At 45.0% G+C, this 22,811-nt stretch overlaps 2 protein-coding genes across 2 annotated transcripts in view; both read left to right on the top strand.

Annotated features, from left to right (window-relative positions):
* The window catches only part of LOC149445473 (uncharacterized), a gene marked incomplete at its 5' end in the record, with an annotated part of 164,533 nt that overhangs the window by 59,038 nt on the left and 82,684 nt on the right, over nucleotides 1–22,811 (top strand). Inside the window, 2 exons of the mRNA XM_089653775.1 lie at nucleotides 694–1,031; nucleotides 22,137–22,146. Of these exons, the coding sequence (XP_089509901.1) occupies nucleotides 694–1,031; nucleotides 22,137–22,146 (348 nt within the window). The remainder of the gene's footprint in view (nucleotides 1–693; nucleotides 1,032–22,136; nucleotides 22,147–22,811) is intronic.
* On the top strand, nucleotides 13,934–14,714 carry LOC149445477 (uncharacterized). The gene has a single exon (XM_089653757.1). It carries the CDS (start codon nucleotides 13,934–13,936, stop codon nucleotides 14,660–14,662), a length of 729 nt encoding a protein of 242 aa, XP_089509883.1. The 3' UTR covers nucleotides 14,663–14,714.

Below are 22,811 nucleotides of genomic sequence, written 5' to 3'. Positions count from 1 at the left end.
TCTCTGACTAAGGTCCATGAATAAAGAAATGACCTGGTAGGAGATCAGAGGAGCCATTTCCTAGTTCCCTTGAGGGTGGAATTGTAAGCTCCTCAGAGACCAAGCTGCCTGATGTGGGCGGAGTCCTGCTTTGGGGGAACCAATCAGCTCCTGTCTAGTAATCCTCTTTGTCTTTGTATTTTAGTCCATGGCCGGGAGATGAGGAAAACCTCCGAGGATTGTCTCACTTTGTCTCCAGACTGGAAAGTAGAAGATGAGGACATCACACAGTATAGTCCAGGAGAAAACCCGGCTCCCTCCAATGTCCATCCGGCACCACCCAGTGTAGATGGACCATCGGATTCCTCGTATCCTGAGGAACCTCAGACTGTGCGGGACCGGGCCGGCCTTCCAACAGGGAAGAGGTTCTCCTGTCCTGAGTGCGGGAAATGTTATTCACAGAAGTCCCATCTTCACAGGCATCAGAGATCTCACACAGGGGAGAAACCGTATTCTTGTCCTGAGTGCGGGAAATGTTTTTCACTGAAGTCAAGTCTTTGCAGCCATCAGAGATCTCACATGGGGGAGAAGCCTTATTCCTGTCCTGAGTGCGGGAAATGTTTTTCACAGAAGTCCAGTCTTTACAGACATCAGATATCTCACACAGGGGAGAAGCTGTATTCCTGTCCTCAGTGTGGGAAATGTTTTTCACAGAAATCCAATCTTTACACACATCAGAGATCTCACACAGGGGAGAAGCCGTATTCCTGTTCTGAGTGCGGGAAATGTTTTTCAGACAAGTCCAGTCTTCACACACATCAGAGATATCATACAGGGGAGAAGCCGTATTCCTGTCCTGAGTGTGGGAAATTTTATTCACAGAAGTCCCATCTTTACAGACATCAGAGATCTCACATGGGGGAGAAGCCGTATTCCTGTCCTGAGTGTGGGAAATTTTATTCACAGAAGTCCCATCTTTACACACATCAAAGATCTCACACAGGGGAGAAGCCATATTCCTGTCCTGAGTGTGGGAAATGTTTTTCAGTGAAGTCCAGTCTTTGCAGACATCAGAGATCTCACACGGGGGAGAAGCCGTATTCCTGTCCTGAGTGAGGGAAATGTTCCTCACTGAAGTCCTGTCTTCCTGTACATCAGTGATTATAACGGGGTAGACAGATCAGACCGGGGTCAGTTCTTATTGGGGGTGGAATGGGGAAAGATGAGGGGAGGGCTATGGCAGATAAGAAGGTTCCCATGTTACAACCAGTGGAATTGGTACCATTTGTATTAAAGTAAAACAATTACAGAAAATCCATGTGAACAAGGTGTCGGTGAATGAACAAGGTGTCGGTGAATGGACAAGGTGTCAGTGAATGGACAAGGTGTCAGTGAATGAACAAGGTGTCAGTGAATGAAAGTGTTTGTTCCCCAATACCAGAAGTGTGCCCAGCACAATAGGTGAGTTGGAAGGTTTGGTGCATGAAGAGAACTAGGATTGAATTGGTATTGCTGAATCTTGGCTTCATTCCTCACATGACTGGGCCATTCATATTCCTGGCTAGGTTCTCTTTCGGAGAGACAGGGGAATAGGAAAGGTGGTGGTGTCTGTCTCTATGTGAGAAGTGATCTCAGAGCGAGTGTGAAAGAGGACCTAGTTGACGGAGAGTGTGATGAGGCTGAAGTATTATGGGTGGAACTGCACATGGGGGGGCAGTACTACAAAGGTCATCATTGGAGTTTGTTATAGGCCTCCCAGTGTTAATGAGGAGGTGGAGACGCAGCTCCTCCCACAGATGGAAAGGGCTGGGACAGTGATAATAATGGGGGATGGTAATGACCTGGAAAGTGACTGGAGTAATGGTACTGCCGGTGTAAACACAAAACAACCCCTCCTGCCCTCTATGGCCCAGAACTGATCCTCCGTATCCAGGAGAGGTGAAGATGAGTCCAGGACAGAAGTAGGACTCTCAAGTATTTGAAAGTGGGGATGTAGTTGGCCTCATGGAGTGTGTTGTACGAGCGAGGGAGATGAATGCCCAAATAATCCAGGTAGGAGGTGGGCCAAGGAAACCATCATTCTGTTTTACAGAGGTGACTGCTGCATTGGAAAGGGAAATGTATGGAGTACAGAGAATAGGACTGGCAGGGAGGTGTTGGGTTGGACCAAAGTAAGTAAAAGATCATCGGCAAACAATCTGACTTTACCCAGTTCAGGACCGACCACCACACTTATACTGCGGCAGGGCAGTCCCGCTTCTCCAGATCACATACAGTACATGTACACGTGTGAGCCCACCGCCCTGACTGTGCTGTCATTCAGTACAACACAAGCCAATTATCAGGTCCAGCCAATGATTTCTGGCCTGTACCTATTGATCACCTGGACCTGCTGATCACCTGTACAGAATCAGAGATCATTCTGTGTCCATATTTATAAACACAGGAACTGGAAAGGTACACTAGTGAAGAGGAGCACAAATAATACAAAGTATTCCCACAAGCAGCTAAAAAAGGTGATAAACAATCAATAAACCAACCTAACAGTGAATTCAACTGAAACAACTCTGCCCACACCTGAACATACTCATATAAATGTGCAAAAATGTCAATAGAAATACAGCACCGCACTTTCCTTAATTGCTTTAAGTCCCCCCATAGCAGAAATACTTCTACAGGGCGGACTCCCTGCACAAAATCATGTGTATATATTTGGTTCATGCTCCCGCGGTGACCGGGGACGTGTGTGCATGCACCAACCTGACATTGCCGTGATTCAGTTCCTGACCGATCAATCATCATGTTCAGGCCAGTGATGTTCGGATCTGATGATCGATCCCTGCCCTATCATAGATCTTCCTGTACCTGTGTTTACATTACACAGGTACAGGAAATGATGAAATCTTCTCTCTCTGAGCACATTCCATCCCAGAGAGAGAAGAAAGCAAATCCACGCACTACACACAGTAAAATCACATTTAGGACACATTTAACCCCTTGATCACCCCCCAGTTAACCCCTTCACTGCCCTGTCACCAGTGTCATTAGTACAGTGTACAGATTTTTTGCTGATCGCTGTGTTAGTGTCTCCGGCGACTTCAGATAGCATTAGCGTCAATTAGCGTCCCTCCCAGATGGCGTCAGATTGCCCGTCACTACACCAGTCATCACATTTAACCCCTTAATTGCCAGAAAGACGCTCATATACAATAAACCTCCATTGCTAGTATAGTGTCTGAGCGGATCAATATCTTTGATTAGATCAGCACTATACCAGCGTTCACACACCTGCCAGCACCTGCATTTAGCCCCTACGCTTACCCCCCCTTCTCCCCCAGCAAGTGCAGTGTCAGTAGGTCAGTGTCACTTGATACATTGCACACAAAACCGCAGTGTTTGCAAAATCAAAAAGTCCTTTACAGCCAGGTGCTCTTTTTCCCGTGAGTCGCACTAGGTACCTATACATTTAGTGGCCAAAATGTCCAATAAAAGGTACAGTAGTGAAGAGGCCTCCAGGATTCTGAGCATGTCAGGTGAGAGCGAAGAGGAAGATTCACTGATACAATCAGCCTCAGAATACAAACCTGCAGACAGCAGCAGCACCCTAGCAGATAGCTCAGACGATGAGGAAGAGGTCCCTGCTAAGGTCAGGTGTACCTGACCCCATTCCCAGGTTGAGGTGGTACAACTGCATGATGACTCATATGCAGCAGAGTGCCAGTACTAGTGCCGCACTACCTTTTGGTGAACTGGTGAGCACCAGCGGTCTAGTACATCCTGGTCTTATACATACCAGCACTGCGGTATCACTTGGTGACATGGCAAGTCCCAAAAGTGCCGTACAAGCGGGTGCGGTGGCAAGCACAAGTATTGTCCCATAACCACCAAGAATTTGCACACAGGCCCGTAGAGCCCCTAGTATCCTTCTGGATGTGCTTTTAAATCCCAATTGGCAGCCCACAAGTTCTGCAGCTCCCATACTTCCCCCATTCACCACCCAACCCGGAATTCAGGTGGAAACAGCCAATTTAAATACTCCCCTTGATTTTTTGAAGCGGTTTTTCATGGAAGATCTGTATGCATTAATTGTGGATTAAATCAATGTATAAATCAGTTTATCGCCACCAACCCAAGTTCAAACCTTACCAGACCATTCGCATGGAAACCTAATACGTTTTCCAAATTTAAGGTTTTTTTGGGCCTAACCCTCAACATGAGTATTACTAAGAAAATTGAATTGCGGTTGTATTGGTCCACAGACCCGATTCACCATCTGCCGTGTTCTCTGCTGCCATGGCCAGGCATAGATATGAGAAGATATTGCATTTTATGCACTTCAACGACATCTCCTCAGGGTGACCCTGAATTTTACTGACTCCACAAAATTAGGCCCTTCATAAATCACCTCAACCAAAAATGTGCAGATGTGTATACTCCCCAGCAAAAAATCTGCGTTGATGAGTCCATCATTAATTTTTATGGCCACCTTGCATTCAAACAATTTTTCCCCAGCAAGCGTGCCAGATATGGGGTCAGGGTTGGTGCTATCCTGGTATTTCAGGGCCTCCGAAACTGTGATAGGTAGTGAGGAAGTGAAATGAGGAAGTTATGCACTTTCAGGCTTTCAAAGTGGTCATTGGATTTCAGACTCCTGTATGTGGCTAGGCTCCCAAAAAGTCTGACATGTGGTATCCCCATACTTGGTAGAAGTAGCAGAATGTATTTTGGGGTGTAATTCCACATATACCCATGGCTTGTGTGAGAAATATATCACTTAAGTGACAATTTTGTGTAAGAGAAAAAAAAAATGAAAAAAAAAAAATCTTCCATGGACTCAACATGCCTCTCAGCAGATATCTTAGGGTGTCTTCTTTCTGAAAAGGGGTCATTTGGGGGTGTTTGTACTATCCTGGTATTTTAGCACCTCAAGAAATGTGATGAGCAGTCAGAAAGTAAAAGCTGTGTAAATTCCATTATCTCTCCCATAGTTTGTAGTTCTATAACTTTCACATAAACTAATTAATATGCAATTATTTGGATTTTTTTTTTTAACAAAGACATATAGCAAAATACATTTTGACCTAAATTTATGATGAAATTTGACTTAATTGGATATTTTTTATAACAGAAATGAGAAAATATTGTTTTTTTTTTCAAAAGATAGAGAATTAGAGTTCCAGAATCCCATGGTTGGGAGTTTGGTTGTATGAGTTTGTTTTTGGAGTAGGTGGTAGAAGGTAGAGAGATGGGAGCTGGAAGGTGTAGAGCTGTTGAAGAGTGTTATGAGGCCCATGGGCTGAGTGTTCTCACACCAGTGCAGGTGAGGTAGCATATGTCTAATTCTGAGGAATTTGTAGAAGTCTTTCTGGTCCAGAAAATAAGTGAGGCTGGGATCCTGAAACGTTCTTATGTAAGTGTTGTTCAGCAGATCTTTGACAGAGTAAATGCCCTTTGTGTACAAGTTTACAGGTGGATATCTTCAGATAGGAGTTCCAAGGTGAGAAGAGAAGACATTGCAGAACATTTTGCAGTATGTCCAAAGAGGATTACGCCAAAGAGTTCCACATTCATATGATTGGTGTTATGGTCTCCAGGAATTCTGGTCAGTTTCTATCATTGCACCATGGAGAGTATTCTTCCCATCCACACTGCAGTGTAGTATGATGGCTGTAGGATGGAGGATAGGAAGTGTCGGTCTCGGGAGGAGAAATAAAGCACAGCGGATCATAGGTACAGATCTATTGAATTTGGACACAGCTATGCCAGCAGACTAAAAAAGAGAGCAAATGGCATAGTGATCCATCCCGGTTACAGTGTGTTTGTATCTATGATAAATGACAGGCTAAACCCACCTGGAGACTTTCTCCACACCTGGAGTGTGCTGAGTTCTTGGAGAACGTCTACACAGTGTTTCCAGATTGGCTTTATCACCCCAACGAGCTCGCTCCAGTTCATGGATGTCATCATTATGTTTGGAGGATCTCACCAGTCAGGAGCCTTTCCTGTCATTCTACATGTTCCCTTCTGAGGATTGTTCTATCCCTGTACTTTGTTTAACATTTTCATTATGAGAGGATTGATATATATTTTTATACTTTAAAGCAGGGCTTTAAATTTTGAGTCTAGACCTACTTGCCAGGCAAAAACCTTACTCTCCACCATTTGCCCCACCCCACCTTGCCCAGGTCTGTCTCCAACCCCACCCCCAGCCCTGCCCCCAACCCTGCCCCTAGCCCTGCCCCCAACCACACCCCCTTAAAGCTTATGAAATTACATTTTTCTTTAGAATAAATAGTCCAAAATATAAAAAACTGCAATTATAACATAACTTTATGTCAATTTAAACATCACAGCAATAGCTTAATAGCAATGGGGTGCAATCAAAATATCAAGTTTTACAGCTTTAAACCTGCAGTGAACATTTTGTATTTTTTTGTTTATCTCCTGCATCTTTAGTAACTAAAGTCTCTTTTAAAAGATGTAAATTTAGTTAATGTAATTTACCTTAAGCTGGTGGGTGTAGTGATGTGCAGTGTTGGTGGGTCTCTCCTTCAAGTGTCTCCCACGCTGGTGTAGAGCGGGCCTCTCCTCGTGTCCCCCAAGGCAATATAGAGCAGGCCTCATGTCCCCCAAGGCAGTGTAGAGCAGGCCTCATGTCCCCCAAGGCAGTGTAGAGCGGGCCTCGTGTGCCCAAGGCGATGTAGAGCATGCTCCATGTGCCCCTAGGCGGTGTAGAGCGGGCTCCATGTCCCCCAAGGTGGTGTAGAGCGGGCCTCGTGTCCCCCAAGGTGGTAGAGAGTGGGCCTCATGTCCCCCAAGGCAGTGGAGAGTGGGCCTTGTGTCCCCCAAGGTGGTGTAGAGCGGGCCTCGTGTCCCCCAAGGTGGTAGAGAGTGGGCCTCATGTCCCCCAAGGCAGTGGAGAGCGGGCCTTGTGTCCCCCAAGGTGGTAGAGAGTGGGCCTCATGTCCCCCAAGGCGGTGGAGAGCGGGCCTTGTGTCCCCCCAAGGCAGTGGAGAGCGGGCCTCATGTCCCCCAAGGCAGTGGAGAGCGGACCTCAAGTCCCCCAAGGCGGTGGAGAGCGGGCCTTGTGTCCCCTAAGGCAGTGGAGAGCGGGCCTCGTTTCCCCCAAGGTGGTGGAGAGCGGGCCTCTCCTCGTGTCCCCCACAGCGGGGGAGAGCGGACCTCTCACCTCTCCTCGAGACCCCCCGCGGCAGTGGAGTGAGGGTGTCTCCTCCCAGCGGAGGAGAGCAGACCTCTCCTGCACCTGTCCCCTCAGCGGCACTGCCAGTGTAATGACGGTGCCAAAGAAGAAGCCGGAAGTCGGAAACCGGAAGTTGGAAACTGGAACTCGGCTTCACAATGAGGCTTGGAGCTCCATCTGTGCTCGCCACACAAGGATTTCTCTTCGTATTTGACGAGCGGGCGAGCTGCTTTTTCAAGCCCTGCTTTAAAGAATCATTTTACATTTTCTTCACCAAAAAGATTGATTTCAGAGGGAATCTGTTTTAATGTATTTTCTATATGTAATAAAATATCTTTGTTAAATCATTGGCTACATAAGAGCTAGAATTATATTTTCTCTTATTGTGTGTTATATTTGAGTTTCCCTGGTAGCCGTGTAAGGCAGATATTTTACAGGAGTGATTATTCAGGCTGTTCACACCAATGTGTTTTTTAGTACTTTTTGTTTTCAGAAACACACTCCAGTCCATTAAATATGGTTTCCTATGGGACATGTTCACATCTAGGCTTTTTTCAACTGCTATGTTTTTGGAAAGGGTCAGCATTTTTGATACAACCGAGTTCTATGGAGAATTTGCTGAAATGCATGGTTGTGCATTTTTGCATTTTTATTGTGCCCAGCAAAAAAAAATGACTTTGGAAAAAAAAATAAAACTGAACAAAACACGAAATGTGCCACAAAGGTATCACAAACGTATCAAAATACAAGTGTACAATCCAAACGTTCCTGCATTAAAAATGGCGGTTTGTATAAGTGGGTGCTGCAGCGACCGTCGATCTGAACCGAACAGAATCAGTGAGGGAAAATGTCACCAGCACACCGAGGATCACCAATATGGGGCCAAAAGTTTTACTGAATGATCACATAGTTACAGCAAGGCAATGTTTCGGAGACTCGCAGGACCCTTTGTCACATGCCTGATGAAGGGGTCCTGCGAGACTCCAAAACATTGCCTTGCAGTAACTATGTGATCGTTCATTAAAACCTTTGGACCCATATTGGTGATCCTCGGTGTGCTGGTGACATTCTCCCTTACAAACATATCAAAAACACATAAAAAATGCAAAATGAACTGCGAAAAGAACAAAAAGCAAACTAAAAAGGTGTGAACAGAGCCTTACAGATGTTTCTTGGGGTTGCAGTTCCTCTGAGCTCCTCAAGGTGGGGATCTCACTTCTACCCAGACAGGAAGTTTCTATGGAAGACAGACAGGAAATGATGTCATGTACAGGCAGGAAGTGATGTCAGGTACAGACAGGAAGTGATGTCAGGCAGGAAGTTCCAAGTGGTTTTGAAGTAGAGAAGAGACGTTACCAGAAGTGGCAGCAGAGGAGGTAATAAGACATTATTTTCTATTTACACCCAGTAACCCCTGTCATGTCCGTCCTCTTCCTCCATAGTCACGTCCGTCCTCTTCCTCCATAGTCACGTCCGTCCTCTTCCTCCATAGTCACGTCCGTCCTCTTCCTCCATAGTCACGTCCGTCCTCTTCCTCCATAGTCACGTCCTTTCTCTTCCTCCATAGTCACGTCCGTCCTCTTCCTCCATAGTCACGTCCGTCCTCTTCCTCCATAGTCACGTCCGTCCTCTTCCTCCATAGTCACGTCCTTCCTCTTCCTCCATAGTCACGTCCGTCCTCTTCCTCCATAGTCACGTCCGTCCTCTTCCTCCATAGTCACGTCCGTCCTCTTCCTCCATAGTCCTGTTCGTCCTCTTCCTCCATAGTCACGTCCGTCCTCTTCCTCCATAGTCACGTCCTATCTCTTCCTCCATAGTCACGTCCGTCCTCTTCCTCCATAGTCATGTCCGTCCTCTTCCTCCATAGTCACTGTGATGTCTTTTATCTCCAGCAGATGATGATACACATATATATAGTGTGGGAACCCAGATGAACCCCTTCAGGGGCAGAACATTCCCCTCATTGTGGAGATAAATTCTAGTAATATGGTCCTCTAAACAAACAGCACTGACAATAAATAGACAAGACAAGGACCATCCTGACCATACATGGCCTACAAAGGGCAATGATGACACTACACAGGCAGCCAATGGGCAATCATTACACTATGCAGCCAACACAATGATGGAGTGCCGGGGTCAGGAGTATGGAGCATAGAGCCCCTTACATTGCTGCTCAGGAGGAAGAAAACATTCCCCAGCCGGCCATGAAGAATATGTTCCATCATTGGTGTCAGAGGGAGGGAAATACTGAGGGAAGTAGAGGACTGAGGGGTCTCTGAGGAGGTATTCAGGCTGCAAGGCTCTGAGGTAAGAGGGGGCTTTAGGGCTCATAGGAACTCTTGGTCTCTGATGGTCCTCCCACCCCACCTTCACTTACTTTTCTGACCTCCTTAAAGAACTCCTGCCAGCACATGTAGGGATTCTTCACCTCACCATCTCACTGGTCAACAAATATATAGCAAGACACAAAATAGAACAAAGAAGGACACTTGGTCCTTGGGGAGGTCTGTTTGCATAGCATTAACCACTTCCTGTCCGGACACTTTTACCCCTTCCTGTCCAGGGCAATTTTTAGCTTTCAGCGCTATCACACTTTGAATGACAATTGCGCGGTCATGCAACACTGTACCCATATGAATTTTTTACCATTTTTTTGAGACAGATAAAGCTTTATTTTGGTGGTATTTATTCACCGCTGGGATTTTTATTTTTTTTACTATGTAAATGAAAAAGTTCAAAAATTTTGAAAAAAAGTGTTTTTTTAAATAAAATTTTGCAAATAAATAATATTTCATCATAAATCTTAGCCAAAATTTATTCCGTTATTTTTTTAGTAAAAAAAAAAATCCAAATTAGTTTATAACCAAAAATTATAATTTTTAAACATTTTTTTTTACATTTTATTTTATTTTTTTATATTATTATTTTTTATTTTTATTTTATTTTTACATACTGTCACCCTAGCAGTACACTGTCACCATGGTGACACTGTACTACTTGTGGAGGGTGATGAAGATTTTTTTTTTTTTTTTTTACACTGATTGCTTTTACACCCATATAGGATGTAAAAGCAATCATTTCTCTTTCTCCCTGTCTGCATTCTTGCAGTCATTGAGAATTACTGAGTGAGCTGTGAGTGGTCACAGCTTGTCACATGGTACAAGCCTGTTGTGAATAGCCCTGTACCATGTGACCTCTGTGATCATTCACAGATTTCACACATAGTAAGCAATGATGTCACAAGTGACATCTTCCTTACTACTTTGCATGTGATCACTGATTCGCCAATCAGTGATCACATGATCAGAACCTCGTACAGAGGTCCCGTCCGACGATCGGTGTTTCACTGTGTCCGGAGGACACAGCGGGCACCGGATCGCGATGGCGCGCGCTCCCAGGGAGCGCGCACAGCTAGAAAAGGCGGGTGCCGTTTATGAACGGCAACCCGACCCTGGACTGCCACCGCCCTGCCGTTTATAAACAGCAGGTGGACGGCAAGAGGTTAATGCTTAATGGGCGGACAGTCCAATACCTTCCCATGACACAGAATCTGGCAGTGCCCGGTACTAGAATTCAGAACCTCAAAAATCCACTGCCCCTCTGTACAATGTCCTGGAAATGTCAGAATACTTGGCAACTAAGAGATCAAACCCTTCCCCCTGCTGTCCTCCTCCTACCCACACATAGAAGAGATGAGAACAGACTCCTCCCCCACAGCTCTCTACTCCACCAGTAGCATCCTCCTGCTACCCAATCCCTTCTCTTACTGAAGAGAGTGACAGTGACATCACTCCTGTCAGTCAGCAGGCTGCTGGAGATTGGAGCCTTGCAGCTGGAGTTCTGCCAATTATCCTGATTATCCAGCAACTCCAGCCAAAAATCAGCAATTCAACATTCTCACTGCACTGCCTCAGAGCAAACAGGTCATAGGAAGGATCGTATTTATCATTCCTTGTCTGCAGATCTAAAACTCATCAAAACCAGTTCAGAGACCAAACAAACCCAACAGAGAAAAGGGGATTTCTGATGCAGCAGGTCAAGAGGGTCCCGGGACCTTGAAGATTTAGTAAACACTAAACAGTCCAGACTAAACGTGTTCCCATGGGGGGAGTAGTTCTTCAATGTCCATCAACCCTCCTATTCCCCCCTCACATCCACATCCTATTATTGTGTGACCAATACCATCCAAATCATTCTTACTTTCATTTCCCAAAGTTATCCGTCTACAAGGAGACCTGTATAGATCACATGATGGCACCAATGAGGATGGAGGAGGACCGGAGTCACATGACTGAGAAGATACTAAACTTCACCCTGGAGATCATCTACCTGCTGACTGGAGAGGTGAGGAGGATTCTGGGAGGTCACATGACATCACTCTCATCTCTATTAATAAAACATGGACCTGACCGGAGAGGTGAGGAGGATTCTGGGAGGTCACATGACATCACTCTCATCTCTATTAATAAAACACGGACCTGACCTGAGAAGTGGGGAGGATTCTGGGAGGTCACATGACATCACTCTCATCTCTATTAATAAAACACGGACCTGACCGGAGAGATGTGGAGGATTCTGGGAGGTCACATGACATCACTCTCATCTCTAATATTAAACACAGACCTGACCGGAGAGGTGAGGAGGATTCTGGGAGGTCACATGACATCACTCTCATCTCTATTAATAAAACACAACCCTGACCGGAGAGGTGAGGAGGATTCTGGGAGGTCACATGACATCACTCTCATCTCTATTAATAAAACACAGACCTGAGCGGAGAGGTGAGGAGGATTCTGGGATTCTAACATGATATTTCTATTGGTTCCTCAATACAGAGATTTCCTCTTCTGAAGTCAGGTGATCATATGACCATCACAGTGCCTCCATGTGACTCCCTAAACCCTGAGATACACAACATGCAGAAGATTCTAGAAGTCACCAAGAAGATGATGGAGCTGCTGACAGGAGAGGTGAGCGGTGCCGGGAATTCTGGGACATTCTCCAATCACTGATAGTATCATTAGGATCTGTACATTATCTGCATTGTTACCATTGATGTCATTTTATTATATATTCAGAGTGGAATCCTCGGGGATGATAATATTGATGTTAAAGAAGAGTATAAAGAGGAGGATGAGGAGTATGGAGTGATGGAGGAGTTTTCAGAAGGACACAAGGATATGATGGAGCCACCTAATACCAGGAACCCACCAGAGAGATGTCCCCGTCCTCTGTATTCCCGGGATTCCACACAGGAAGATCACACCATCCCTCACCATTACAAGGTTGGTGGGATGGAGCATCTAGAACATGGACTTGTGGAGATGATGTGGGGATTTTTCATGTAATCTTATATTTATATATTTGGTGAAATTTCTCATTCTCTTGGTTTAGAGTGAAGATCTGATGTATATAAAAGTTGAGGTGAAATCAGAAGAAGAAGAGGCGTATGTGAGGGATGATCAGCAGTCTATGGAGGAGGATGGAATAACGGGGACATTTATAGAGGAGGACACTCCTACAGAGATCAGCACAGGTGGGTCATGAACACTAAATCCATTCCTCCACCCATACTGCTCACTGATTGGTCCAGAGTAGGGCGGGGACTGGGTGATATCAGCCTGTAATCCCCTGGTCACTTTCCTGAGCTGTGTTCCCCGTCCTGTATTCCTGGATTTCTCTCGGATAATCTTCCTTCTCTGTGCTGCAGACACAATTTATGTATCTAGACTGGATTTATGGAGATTCTGGGGTTCAGCTGGAAGCTAAATATTAATTCATTGCCTCTGCTCAACGTAGACACCTGTCAGAGCCTAGACTTGAACCCAGGACCTGTACTGTGTCTGGTAGTAACTCTTCGCACTGAGCTACCTGATATAATGGACGGCACTTTGCTTAATCCATTGCTTTGTTTTCTGCTGAGCCTTGAACTCTTTGCTCCTCCCATGAACTTCCTGATTTAAGCCATGTCTCTGCACTTCCTGGTTGGCAGATTATTGTTCCTTCTCCATCCAATATCTTGCCCTTGTCTCTCCTGCTACCTTCTGTACCTTCACTACTGACCTGGAACCACTTGTTACTGACCCTTGGCTTGTTTATTTACTACTACTGTGACCTGGTACTAACACGCAGCAAAACCCATACCCACCATCTGGAGCTCTGGTGATACTGGTTAGTGCTTGAACCCCGCACCTCGGGTGAGCCTACGTCATCTGTCATGGTGACCTGCCTGTATACCTATCCTGTTGGTTGGTCTTCTTCTATAAATACTGGTCTCTGAGCCTGAGCTCTGACCAGCACAGAAAAATCTGATCCAAACATGGAGGCCGCTATAGCCTACCAAGAAAAATGTTCCGAACTGGAAAGTGTAGTAAAGGGGCAACAGGAGAAAATCCATGACTGTAAAGATGATTGCTGGGCATATGTTCCTGTGATGTTGCTAACACAGGCATGCCTCTGTCATGATGAGTGATAGAGGGGGTGGGGACCCTCGTCCTATAATCCCCTCATCACTGTCCCTCCTATAAAAGACAGTTCTGGTTGTTTCCTCACTCTCTGACTAAGGTCCATGAATAAAGAAATGACCTGGTAGGAGATCAGAGGAGCCATTTCCTAGTTCCCTTGAGGGTGGAATTGTAAGCTCCTCAGAGACCAAGCTGCCTGATGTGGGCGGAGTCCTGGTTTGGGGGAACCAATCAGCTCCTGTCTAGTAATCCTCTTTGTCTTTGTATTTTAGTCCATGGCCGGGAGATGAGGAAAACCTCCGAGGATTGTCTCACTTTGTCTCCAGACTGGAAAGTAGAAGATGAGGACATCACACAGTATAGTCCAGGAGAAAACCCGGCTCCCTCCAATGTCCATCCGGCACCACCCAGTGTAGATGGACCATCGGATTCCTCGTATCCTGAGGAACCTCAGACTGTGCGGGACCGGGCCGGCCTTCCAACAGGGAAGAGGTTCTCCTGTACTGAGTGTGGGAAGGGTTTCTGTTCTAAATCCAAACTTAATGTGCATAAAAGATCTCACACGGGGGAGAAGCCGTATTCCTGTCCTGAGTGCGGGAAATGTTTTTCAAGGAAGACCCGTCTTTACACACATCAGAGATCTCACACGGGAGAGAAGCTGCATTCCTGTCCTGAGTGTGGGAAAAGTTTTTCACAGAAGTCCAGTCTTTGCACACATCAGAGATCTCACACTGGGGAGAAGCCATATTCCTGTCCTGAGTGTGGAAAGTGTTTTTCAGATAAGTTCAATCTTAACAAGCATCAGAGATCTCACACGGGGGAGAAGCCGTATTCCTGTCCTGAGTGCGGGAAATGTTTTACAAAGTCTTCCAATCTTTACACACATCAGCGATCTCACACAGGGGAGAAGCCGTACTGCTGTCCTGAGTGTGGGAAATGTTTTTCACAGACGTCCAGTCTTCATAAACATCAAAGATCTCACACGGGAGAGAAGCCACTTTCCTGTCCTGAGTGAGGGAAATGTTCCTCACTGAAGTCCTGTCTTCCTGTACATCAGGGGCCCCACACAACCCTGGAGGTGTATTAGTGCCTTGAGTGTGGGAAATGTCTTCTAGATGAATGTTGCTGGACATCCCAGCTCTCATGTGGGGAAGAAGCACACCCTGATATACACCTCAGATATACTCCATGGCTGATCTTCATCATGGAACAAACAGTCCATAAGGAGATCAGAGGCCCCAAAAGACATGGATGAAGTGTAGGATCGGGTTGGCCATTGATAGCAGGAGAAGAATAAAAATGGAGTCCTGCCCTGTGATTGGCTGAGTACATTTTGTGGTGGGAGATTTCACAAACACTTGGAGGTCTTTTTAAAAAAAAATGGTTCTACCTCCTGTATACCGGACACTTCCCCCCCTTCCTGCCCAGGCCGACTGGTAACTATCAGCACTCTCAGACTTTGAATGACAATTACACAGTCATGCAACATTGTACCCAAATCATATTTTTGTAATTTTTTCACACAAATAGATATTTATTTTGGTGATATTTAAACACCACTTTTTACCATTTTTTTTGTTTCTTGTTGTTACAAATAAATGGTCTTTCCTTATAAATGTAGACAAAGGTGTATTCTGCGCCATTTCTTGGGTACAATAACCCCAATCAGTGTCTATGATTCAGTGTGTAGGAGAGTTATAGAGTCTACAAACTATGGGATAGATGTCTGAAAATCCATCATGTCTGATGACGGCAGATCTCATTTCTGAGGATCAAAAACACCAGAACGGTACAAATTGTCAGAACTTTATCTGTGAGGAAATAATCCGTATACAATTCATGGAAACAGGCGGGATCTGGAATGAAGGAGATTCCCTACTAATTCTCACAAAGTAACTGACATCCCAGTTCTGTATTTGTGATAATTGGAAGATGAAATAAAACACAATAATGTGCAAAAATATACATTTATTAATAATATAAATCAGTACAAAATGGGGATGAAATCTAATAGGTGATGATAAATAATAAACAATACAAGATAACAGTACAATGATCTAATCCACAATAATGGGGAGAAATACAAGCCAGCAATTACTTCCAAATATTAATGAATTACATCCAACTGTCTGGAAATGTCGTGTAAGAAATCAGTAACTCAGCAACATGTGACAACAGATATACAAATCCCCCCCGTGATCTCTCTACACCCAGATATTCAACGCTCAACGTGTACCTTGCCATGACTTGATCTGGAATCCCATACACAGGCCAATCCAATCCGCTTACAATCTGAGATGAAGATGTAATGTTACATGAAGTAGTCTACCTTGTCATATATATACTGTATACATCCGGATAAACCATTTTGAGTCTAGACCTACTAGCCAGGCACAAACCTTACTCTCCACCAGTTGCCCCACCCAACCTTGCCCAGGTCCACCTCCAACCCCACCCCCAGCCCATCCCCCAACCCTGTCCCTAGCCCTGCCCCCAACCACACCCCCTTAAAGCTTATAAAATTACATTTTTCTTTAGAATAAAGAGTCCAAAATATAAAAAAACTGCAATTATAACTTTATTATGTCAATTTAAACATCACAGCAATAGCTTAATATCAATCGGGTGCAATCAAAATATCAAGTTTTACAGGTTTAAACCTGCAGTGAACATTTTGTATTTTTTTGTTTATCTCCTGCATCTTTAGTAACTGCAGTAAAGTCTCTTTTAAAGGATGTAAGTTTAGTTTACAGAAGTATAACATAAGAAAAAGTGCTTATTTTGATGCCAAAAACATGGAATAATAATTACTGTAAACATGTTGTATTTTTTATCTCCAGCAGAGACCTTAGAGAAGTGCGGCATTAAGAAAAAAGAAAAAGTGCCTCTTTTGATGGCCAAAAAACATTGAATAAAATAAATAACAATAGTAAACATTTTGCATTTTTTATCTCCAGCATCTTATTAAAAGAGAGCTTAGAGAAGTAGTGCATTAAGAAAAAACGAAGAAGTGCTTATTTAGATGCCAAAAAACATTGATGTTCAGTTATATTATTATTTCCTCACCCTGAATGTAACTTTTACAGTTTTGAAGGGCCCAGACTGGGGCTAGTAATGCTTTCTCACAGTCATTGGATGTGATGTGTACAGGTGACAGGGAATTACTGGCATAGGCAATGATTTGTTCAGATTGTCTTGTATTTGATCCAGTACAGCATTGATACTGAGGTTTGTGAATCCAGTTCCCAGATAGAAGGGTTTTCCTCCTTCTGGATAAGCCAGGCACGGGGCTTGGGTGAGTTTCCTTGTCAGCTCATTCATGGCTCGCTCCTGAGCCCCCCCCATGTCCATGGTATATTCTTCTTTAGTAATGTCAATAAAGGTTTCCTGATTTCTGCCTAGTCATCAATAAACGTACGTGAGTAATTCATCACACCCACAAGTGATCTCACGTCACTGATGTTGGGAGGTGTTTTACACTTCATCACATCTGTCACGGAGTGCCTGCTCCTCTTCTGCCACCCCCCCCCCCCCCGGTGCCTGTGTCTCCCCTGTGTCCCCTCACTCTCTGCATAGGATGAGAAGTGGCACCTCTCCCCCCGCCTCTTGTCATCTCTTCACATCCTGATGTACCCTTTAAAGAAAGGCTGCGCAGGATGGGGGGAAAGTGACCACCCGCCGGGTGTTACAGCGCAGTACTGCCGACCTGTCTCCACATGCCCCCCGGTGGGCGCAGCATGGGCACGAGGCTTCCCGAGCTCTCCACCCACCGGAGACAAATGTTGCACTCCTGAAAGTGCGGCCAGAGTAAGGGGCATGCCTCGTTGCCCCAGCAACCCAACGCTGGACCGGCCGTTGCCAGAGCAACCAGGAAGTGTCTTGCACTCGCTTAAGAAGGCCGGCGCAGGACCCAGGTGGGTGTGTGTTCATCCTCCACTCAGGACAGGGTGCTGTGAGGGGTCTGAGCTGTGGCCAAACCCCCACAGTCGGTACCCACTGCAACTCTGCCTAATACTCTGGGGCCAGGACTACCCACTGCTGCCATGCACCAGAAATATCTGCTGTGGGCCCCACAATACGCTGCCTAATACTCTGGGGCCAGGATTACCCATTGCTGCTGTGTGTTTTGTGGATTACCTGCCATGTACTGAGGGTTGTCGTTGCCTGTTGATGACCGCTGGGAGCCAGAAAGAACCCCTGCCAGAACTGTGAGTGTCCATACCCCCGTTTCCCCTGCCTGGACTGTCCGTGAACTCCCCCCCTTATTTCTCCCTACCGGGACTGTCTGAGAGCCCCTCCATTACCCTCCCTAGATGCTGAGTTTCCGCTGATCGCTGTTGTCCCTAGAGGGCTGTGTGAGGGCTGAGCTGAGGTCAAACCCAACAGCCAAGACCCCTCTGAATCCCTGTGAGCCTGCTGTTGTCCCTAGAGAGCTGTGTGGGAGCTGTGCTGAGGTCAGACTCCACAGCCAAGACACCATTGAGTCCCCATAAGCCTGCTACCATGAGTGTTCCTAGAAGCCACCTGCTTCTGAATGTCTGCAAGCTGCTTACTGTGAGTGTCCCTAGAAGCCACCTGCTGCTGAGTGTCTGCAAACAACTTACTGTGAGTGTCCGTAGAAGCTGCATGTTGCGGAGTGCCATGAACTGCCCCTATTGTGTGCCCAACTTACCCTTGCCCAAACTGTCCTTATTGTGGGCTCGGATTACCCTTGCCTGAACTGCCCCATTGCATGCCCAGATTATAGCTACCTGGACTGCCCTCCTGAGTGTTTGGGCCATCGCTACCCAAAGTACCCTATCGTGGGCTGTATTACAATTATTTTGGGCTCCTCCCCTCTCTTCCCCTTTTTGGGTACCTGGACGCTACCTTCCTGCCCTGATTGAGTGCCTTCCTTAGTTCAATAAAGCTTTGTGTGTTTACCATCTTCTTTGTCTGTCCTGTCCTGCCTACACTTCATCACGGCCTCCACTTTCTTCTTTTGTGGATTTAGGCCTTCAGAGGTCACTGGTACGGCACCATTGGGCTTTCTGTAATGACATTGTAACACCTGCCTCTCTCAGCTGATTTAGCCCGTCTCATGTTTTGGATATGCTTTTCAACAGAAGTACTTTTCAGTAAAATATCATCCACATATGTTACATTTCCTCTCTCTGCAGCATCAGGCATGGCCTTATGTAAAACCAGCAAATTCATGGCCTGAGTTTATGTAACCTAAAGACATACGGGTCCAGGTATATTGTTCTTTATCCAAGGTGAAGGCCAGTCTGCATTGGTCTCCAGGACTTATCCTGACTGTCCAATAACCTTGGGCACAATCCAGCGCTAAATCTAAAGCCAAACCAACTATAATGTTTTGGGGCAAAGAGATTTCATTTGGGGCTCCATTATTAATAATTATTTGGGTTTTCAATGGCTGGATATTCACCATTGGTGTAGGATTTACCAAAATTTCTGATTGTTGCATCTTATTTGAGAGACATAAATACATCAGGATTCTTTTTGTCCTTTTTGTACCTGTATAGGTACATCATGTGGTACTAATATGTTTCCTGCATATGGCACTATCTGGGATGATTTAAGGGCTTCATGTTCATCTATAATTTACATAGATCCCCTTTAATCTGGTCCACAATGTGGAATTTATCAGATCCGTGTGTATGGCAAAGCGATGCACTAGATCATTGCCAATGTAAATCTGATACCGGGGCTCATTGATTACCAGGAATAAATGATTGGCCGTTTTACCCCCAACTGAAATGGATAACATGCATTTGGCAATAATATTATGACTTTTGGAGTCATTATCCAGATCATGGATCCAGTTATCCTGAGGGTTGGGATACCTGACTACTTTAGGATTAGACATTTGTTTTAGTAGATCTCTACTAATGTAACTATTTCCCGGCGTAAAGCCAGTTTAGCCTTTTTAGTTCTTCCCAGGTCATTGACTTTGAAGGGAAAGAACACATCCTCATTCACCTTTCCAATCCTTGCTAGGAATTGTGTATGATTACTGAACCCAGTAGAGTCAGTATCTTCTCTATGGAGGTGAATAGAACGTCCCCTTCCAGGCAGACATCTCTGACTCTTTCAGGGGACACACATATGGTGTTCTCCTCCTGTCCACATAAGGTGGAGGTAGGTGTTGCCTGTAAGAAGGAAACATCTGGAATTTGGCTGTTCCTGAAATGGACCTCAATAGAGTCCGGTCTTTCCTCCATCACGTGGCAGTTACACGGATTGTGATAGGATTGGGAGTGCTCATAATTAATTGGCACATTGACCTGTGACCATATAACCTCACTGATAAAATCAATGACAGGGTTTCATCTCTGAAGGAGATCTATAGCAATAATTAGGGGTCATAGGGCAAACCAACTAGCAGTGTGGGATGGCAGATTCTTTTATTTCCCACTATGAAATGTAGCCAAGCCGTACCTGATACCTTCATGGCTGTACCGGATACACTCACAGGTTTTGCTGGGAAACTTTTCACCTTTATATTTCCCTGAAGAGAAGTCTTGGATTTGTTGGAAATCTTTCTGAGTTCTAATAGTTGCTTGGCTCCCCGTGTCTAATAAAGCCATGATCTTTGGTAAATGATGATGTCATTCCACTTCAATGGAATACCTTTTGTCAATGTCCTGTAATAGGCAGAGGTACCTTGGGTGAGAAGTGAAGGTGTCTTTATGCTTTGTCTCATCCGCTGACCCCCCCTTCTTCTTCACATGGAAGCTCCTTGGACGGCTTGTCACGTTTTCATTGTGGAGGATTCTGTGGGCTGTAATACAGAAACACAAACATTCTGCCCCCCCTTACCTTTTGGCATAGGACAGGTTCAATCCTTCTCAGACATACAGACACTTGGCTTCATTTGTGCTCTCTTGTTTATCGGGACATTACAGGCATTATCATTGTTTGATGCTTTAACCTGTTCATTCCTGCTTCCTACTGAGGACGATTTTCTGCAGTATTGGTACATCACTGGACTTTGAATGGTTATACCAGGAGGATGCCTAAAGCTGCAGGCATCATCCTGGTATCATTTTTTTCAGCTGGCGATCGACTTTCATGTAAAAGCAATCCTAGTGGCTAATTATCTGCAGGATTGCTTTTATAAGCAGCGGGAGATGATGTCCCCCTCCCCCGCTGCCTTCCACGGCCTTCTCATGCAGTCCCATGCCATCGGGGGAACCTGAGAATGCAGCCGGTGTTTCTGCCAGCTGACCATAGAGCTGATTGGAGACCAAAATGGTGCCAATCATCTCTATAGTCTAGGAAATCAGAAGCTACAAGCATTTCATCACTTCAGTTTCGCAGGATATAAACAGCGCCATTTGTAAATTGGGAAAGCATCTGATCACACCGATCTTGGTTTGATTAGATAATGTAAGGGCAGAGGAGATATCTAATCTGATAGACCCCAGATTTCTCAAAAAAGAATCTATGACAATGCCCATTGAGGTTATCGGGGATATTTACATTCCCTGTGATAGCATTAAAAGTGATAAAAAAAATAAAATGAAGGGGACAGTGTAAAAATAATAAAAAAATCAAAATAACTTTAAAAAAAAGTACCCTTGCCCCCCGTGCACGCGCGTTTCTGCGTTCATGAGCATTGACCCTGTGCCAGTATGGAGAGAACGGTTGCACCATTCATGTGAGGTATCACCACGAACGTCAGATGAAGGGCAGTAATTCTAACACTAGACCTCCTCTGTAAATCTAAAATGGTAGCTTGTAAAGGCTTTAAAACCTTACCTATGGATATTAAAAATGTATGCAGTTTGTCGCCATTGCACGGGGCATGCGCAGTTTGAAAGCATGTCATGTTTGGTATCTATTTACTCGGCACACCAGTATCTTTTATACCTTACCAAATAATTGGCCAACATATTGTGTTTTTGTGCATTAAAAGTAAAAAAGTGTATTTTTTTTTTAAAAATTGCTTTGAAAAATCGCTGCTACAATTTCTTAGCAAAAAAGACTGATTTTTTTTCAGGTGAACAAAAAGTGTCAGAAACGGCTTGGTCTTCAGGTGGTTAGAAGAGTGAGTGATGTGTGGCAAAAATTTCTAATGCTGGGCATAAAATGCCCCCACCCCCCAAAATGACCCCTTTTTGGAAAGTAGACACCCCAAACTATTTGCTGAGAAGCATGTTAAATCAATAGAAGAAATTATTTTTTTACCACAAGTTTTTGGAAAATTACCTTTTTTTTTTTTTTTACACAAAATTGTCACATAAATGATTTATTGCTCACACAAGCCATGGGTATACGTGGAATTACTCCCCAAATTACATTCTGCTACTTCTCCCGAGTATGGGGGTACCACATGTGAGAGACGTTTTGGCAGTCCAGCCAAGTACAGGACCCCAAAATCCAATAAGCACCTTCAGGCTTTTAAAGGGCTTTATTTCCTCATTACCCTTCCTGACTACTGTTTCATGTACAGGAATGCAGACAACACAAGCTGCTGGTGTGAGGAATCATGTTGTACAACAGAACTGCATCCAGGTCAGCATAGAACATGAAATAGGAAGTCTAAGGAGATGCAATATTCCCGGATACAAGTCGGGTCACAGGATTTGTACAATGACTCTATAACATCTCCCTTTTTTTACATTCCATTCAAACCTTGTAAACAATGAAACTAAACCAGATCCTGAACAGTCTTGAGCATGGCATGCTGTGTGACTGGTAGATACACTACAGATTGAGTCTATCTGGTGGTCTGGAAACTCGACCACTACGCAAGGCCACAGGGATTTTCCTGGGGAAATCCGTTCAGCTCCAGAAGGTGTTGATAAGGAGTGACCCTCTTTCCTGGCTGGTGTGTTTGGCAGAGAAGAACTTGTTGGGATATGTGGCTGCATTATGTCATCCTCATTGTATCCCGATATGACAGCAGAGTTCTCTCTGCTTTGAGTATATGGTCCAGTAGGACTCGGGGCATTGAGCACCTCAGGAGGATCACGTGCAGGATGCTCATAGGATTGTGCGGTGAATCGTTCTGCCCTTCGCAGGTCCACTCGATTGAGGTGGTAAAGACTGCCTTCTACATCCTCAAGATATGATCGAGGACCAACCCCCTGAACACAGGAACCCAGTCTCCAGCGACCGGTCCTGTCACCTGGAAGCGGCTTCATACGGATTGGCTC

Source organism: Staurois parvus, unplaced genomic scaffold (genome assembly GCF_062004578.1).
Source record: "Staurois parvus isolate SC_StPar_1 unplaced genomic scaffold, SC_StPar_1.0 ptg000720l, whole genome shotgun sequence".
Classification (NCBI taxonomy): domain Eukaryota; kingdom Metazoa; phylum Chordata; class Amphibia; order Anura; family Ranidae; genus Staurois; species Staurois parvus.
Note: the sequence above shows the minus strand (reverse complement) of the source record. Positions and strands in the feature narration are given on the sequence as shown.

Coding starts and splice junctions, on each gene's coding strand:
- LOC149445477 (XM_089653757.1), top strand. CDS start 13,934: ATGAGGAAAACCTCCGAGGATTGTCTCACTTTGTCTCCAGACTGGAAA.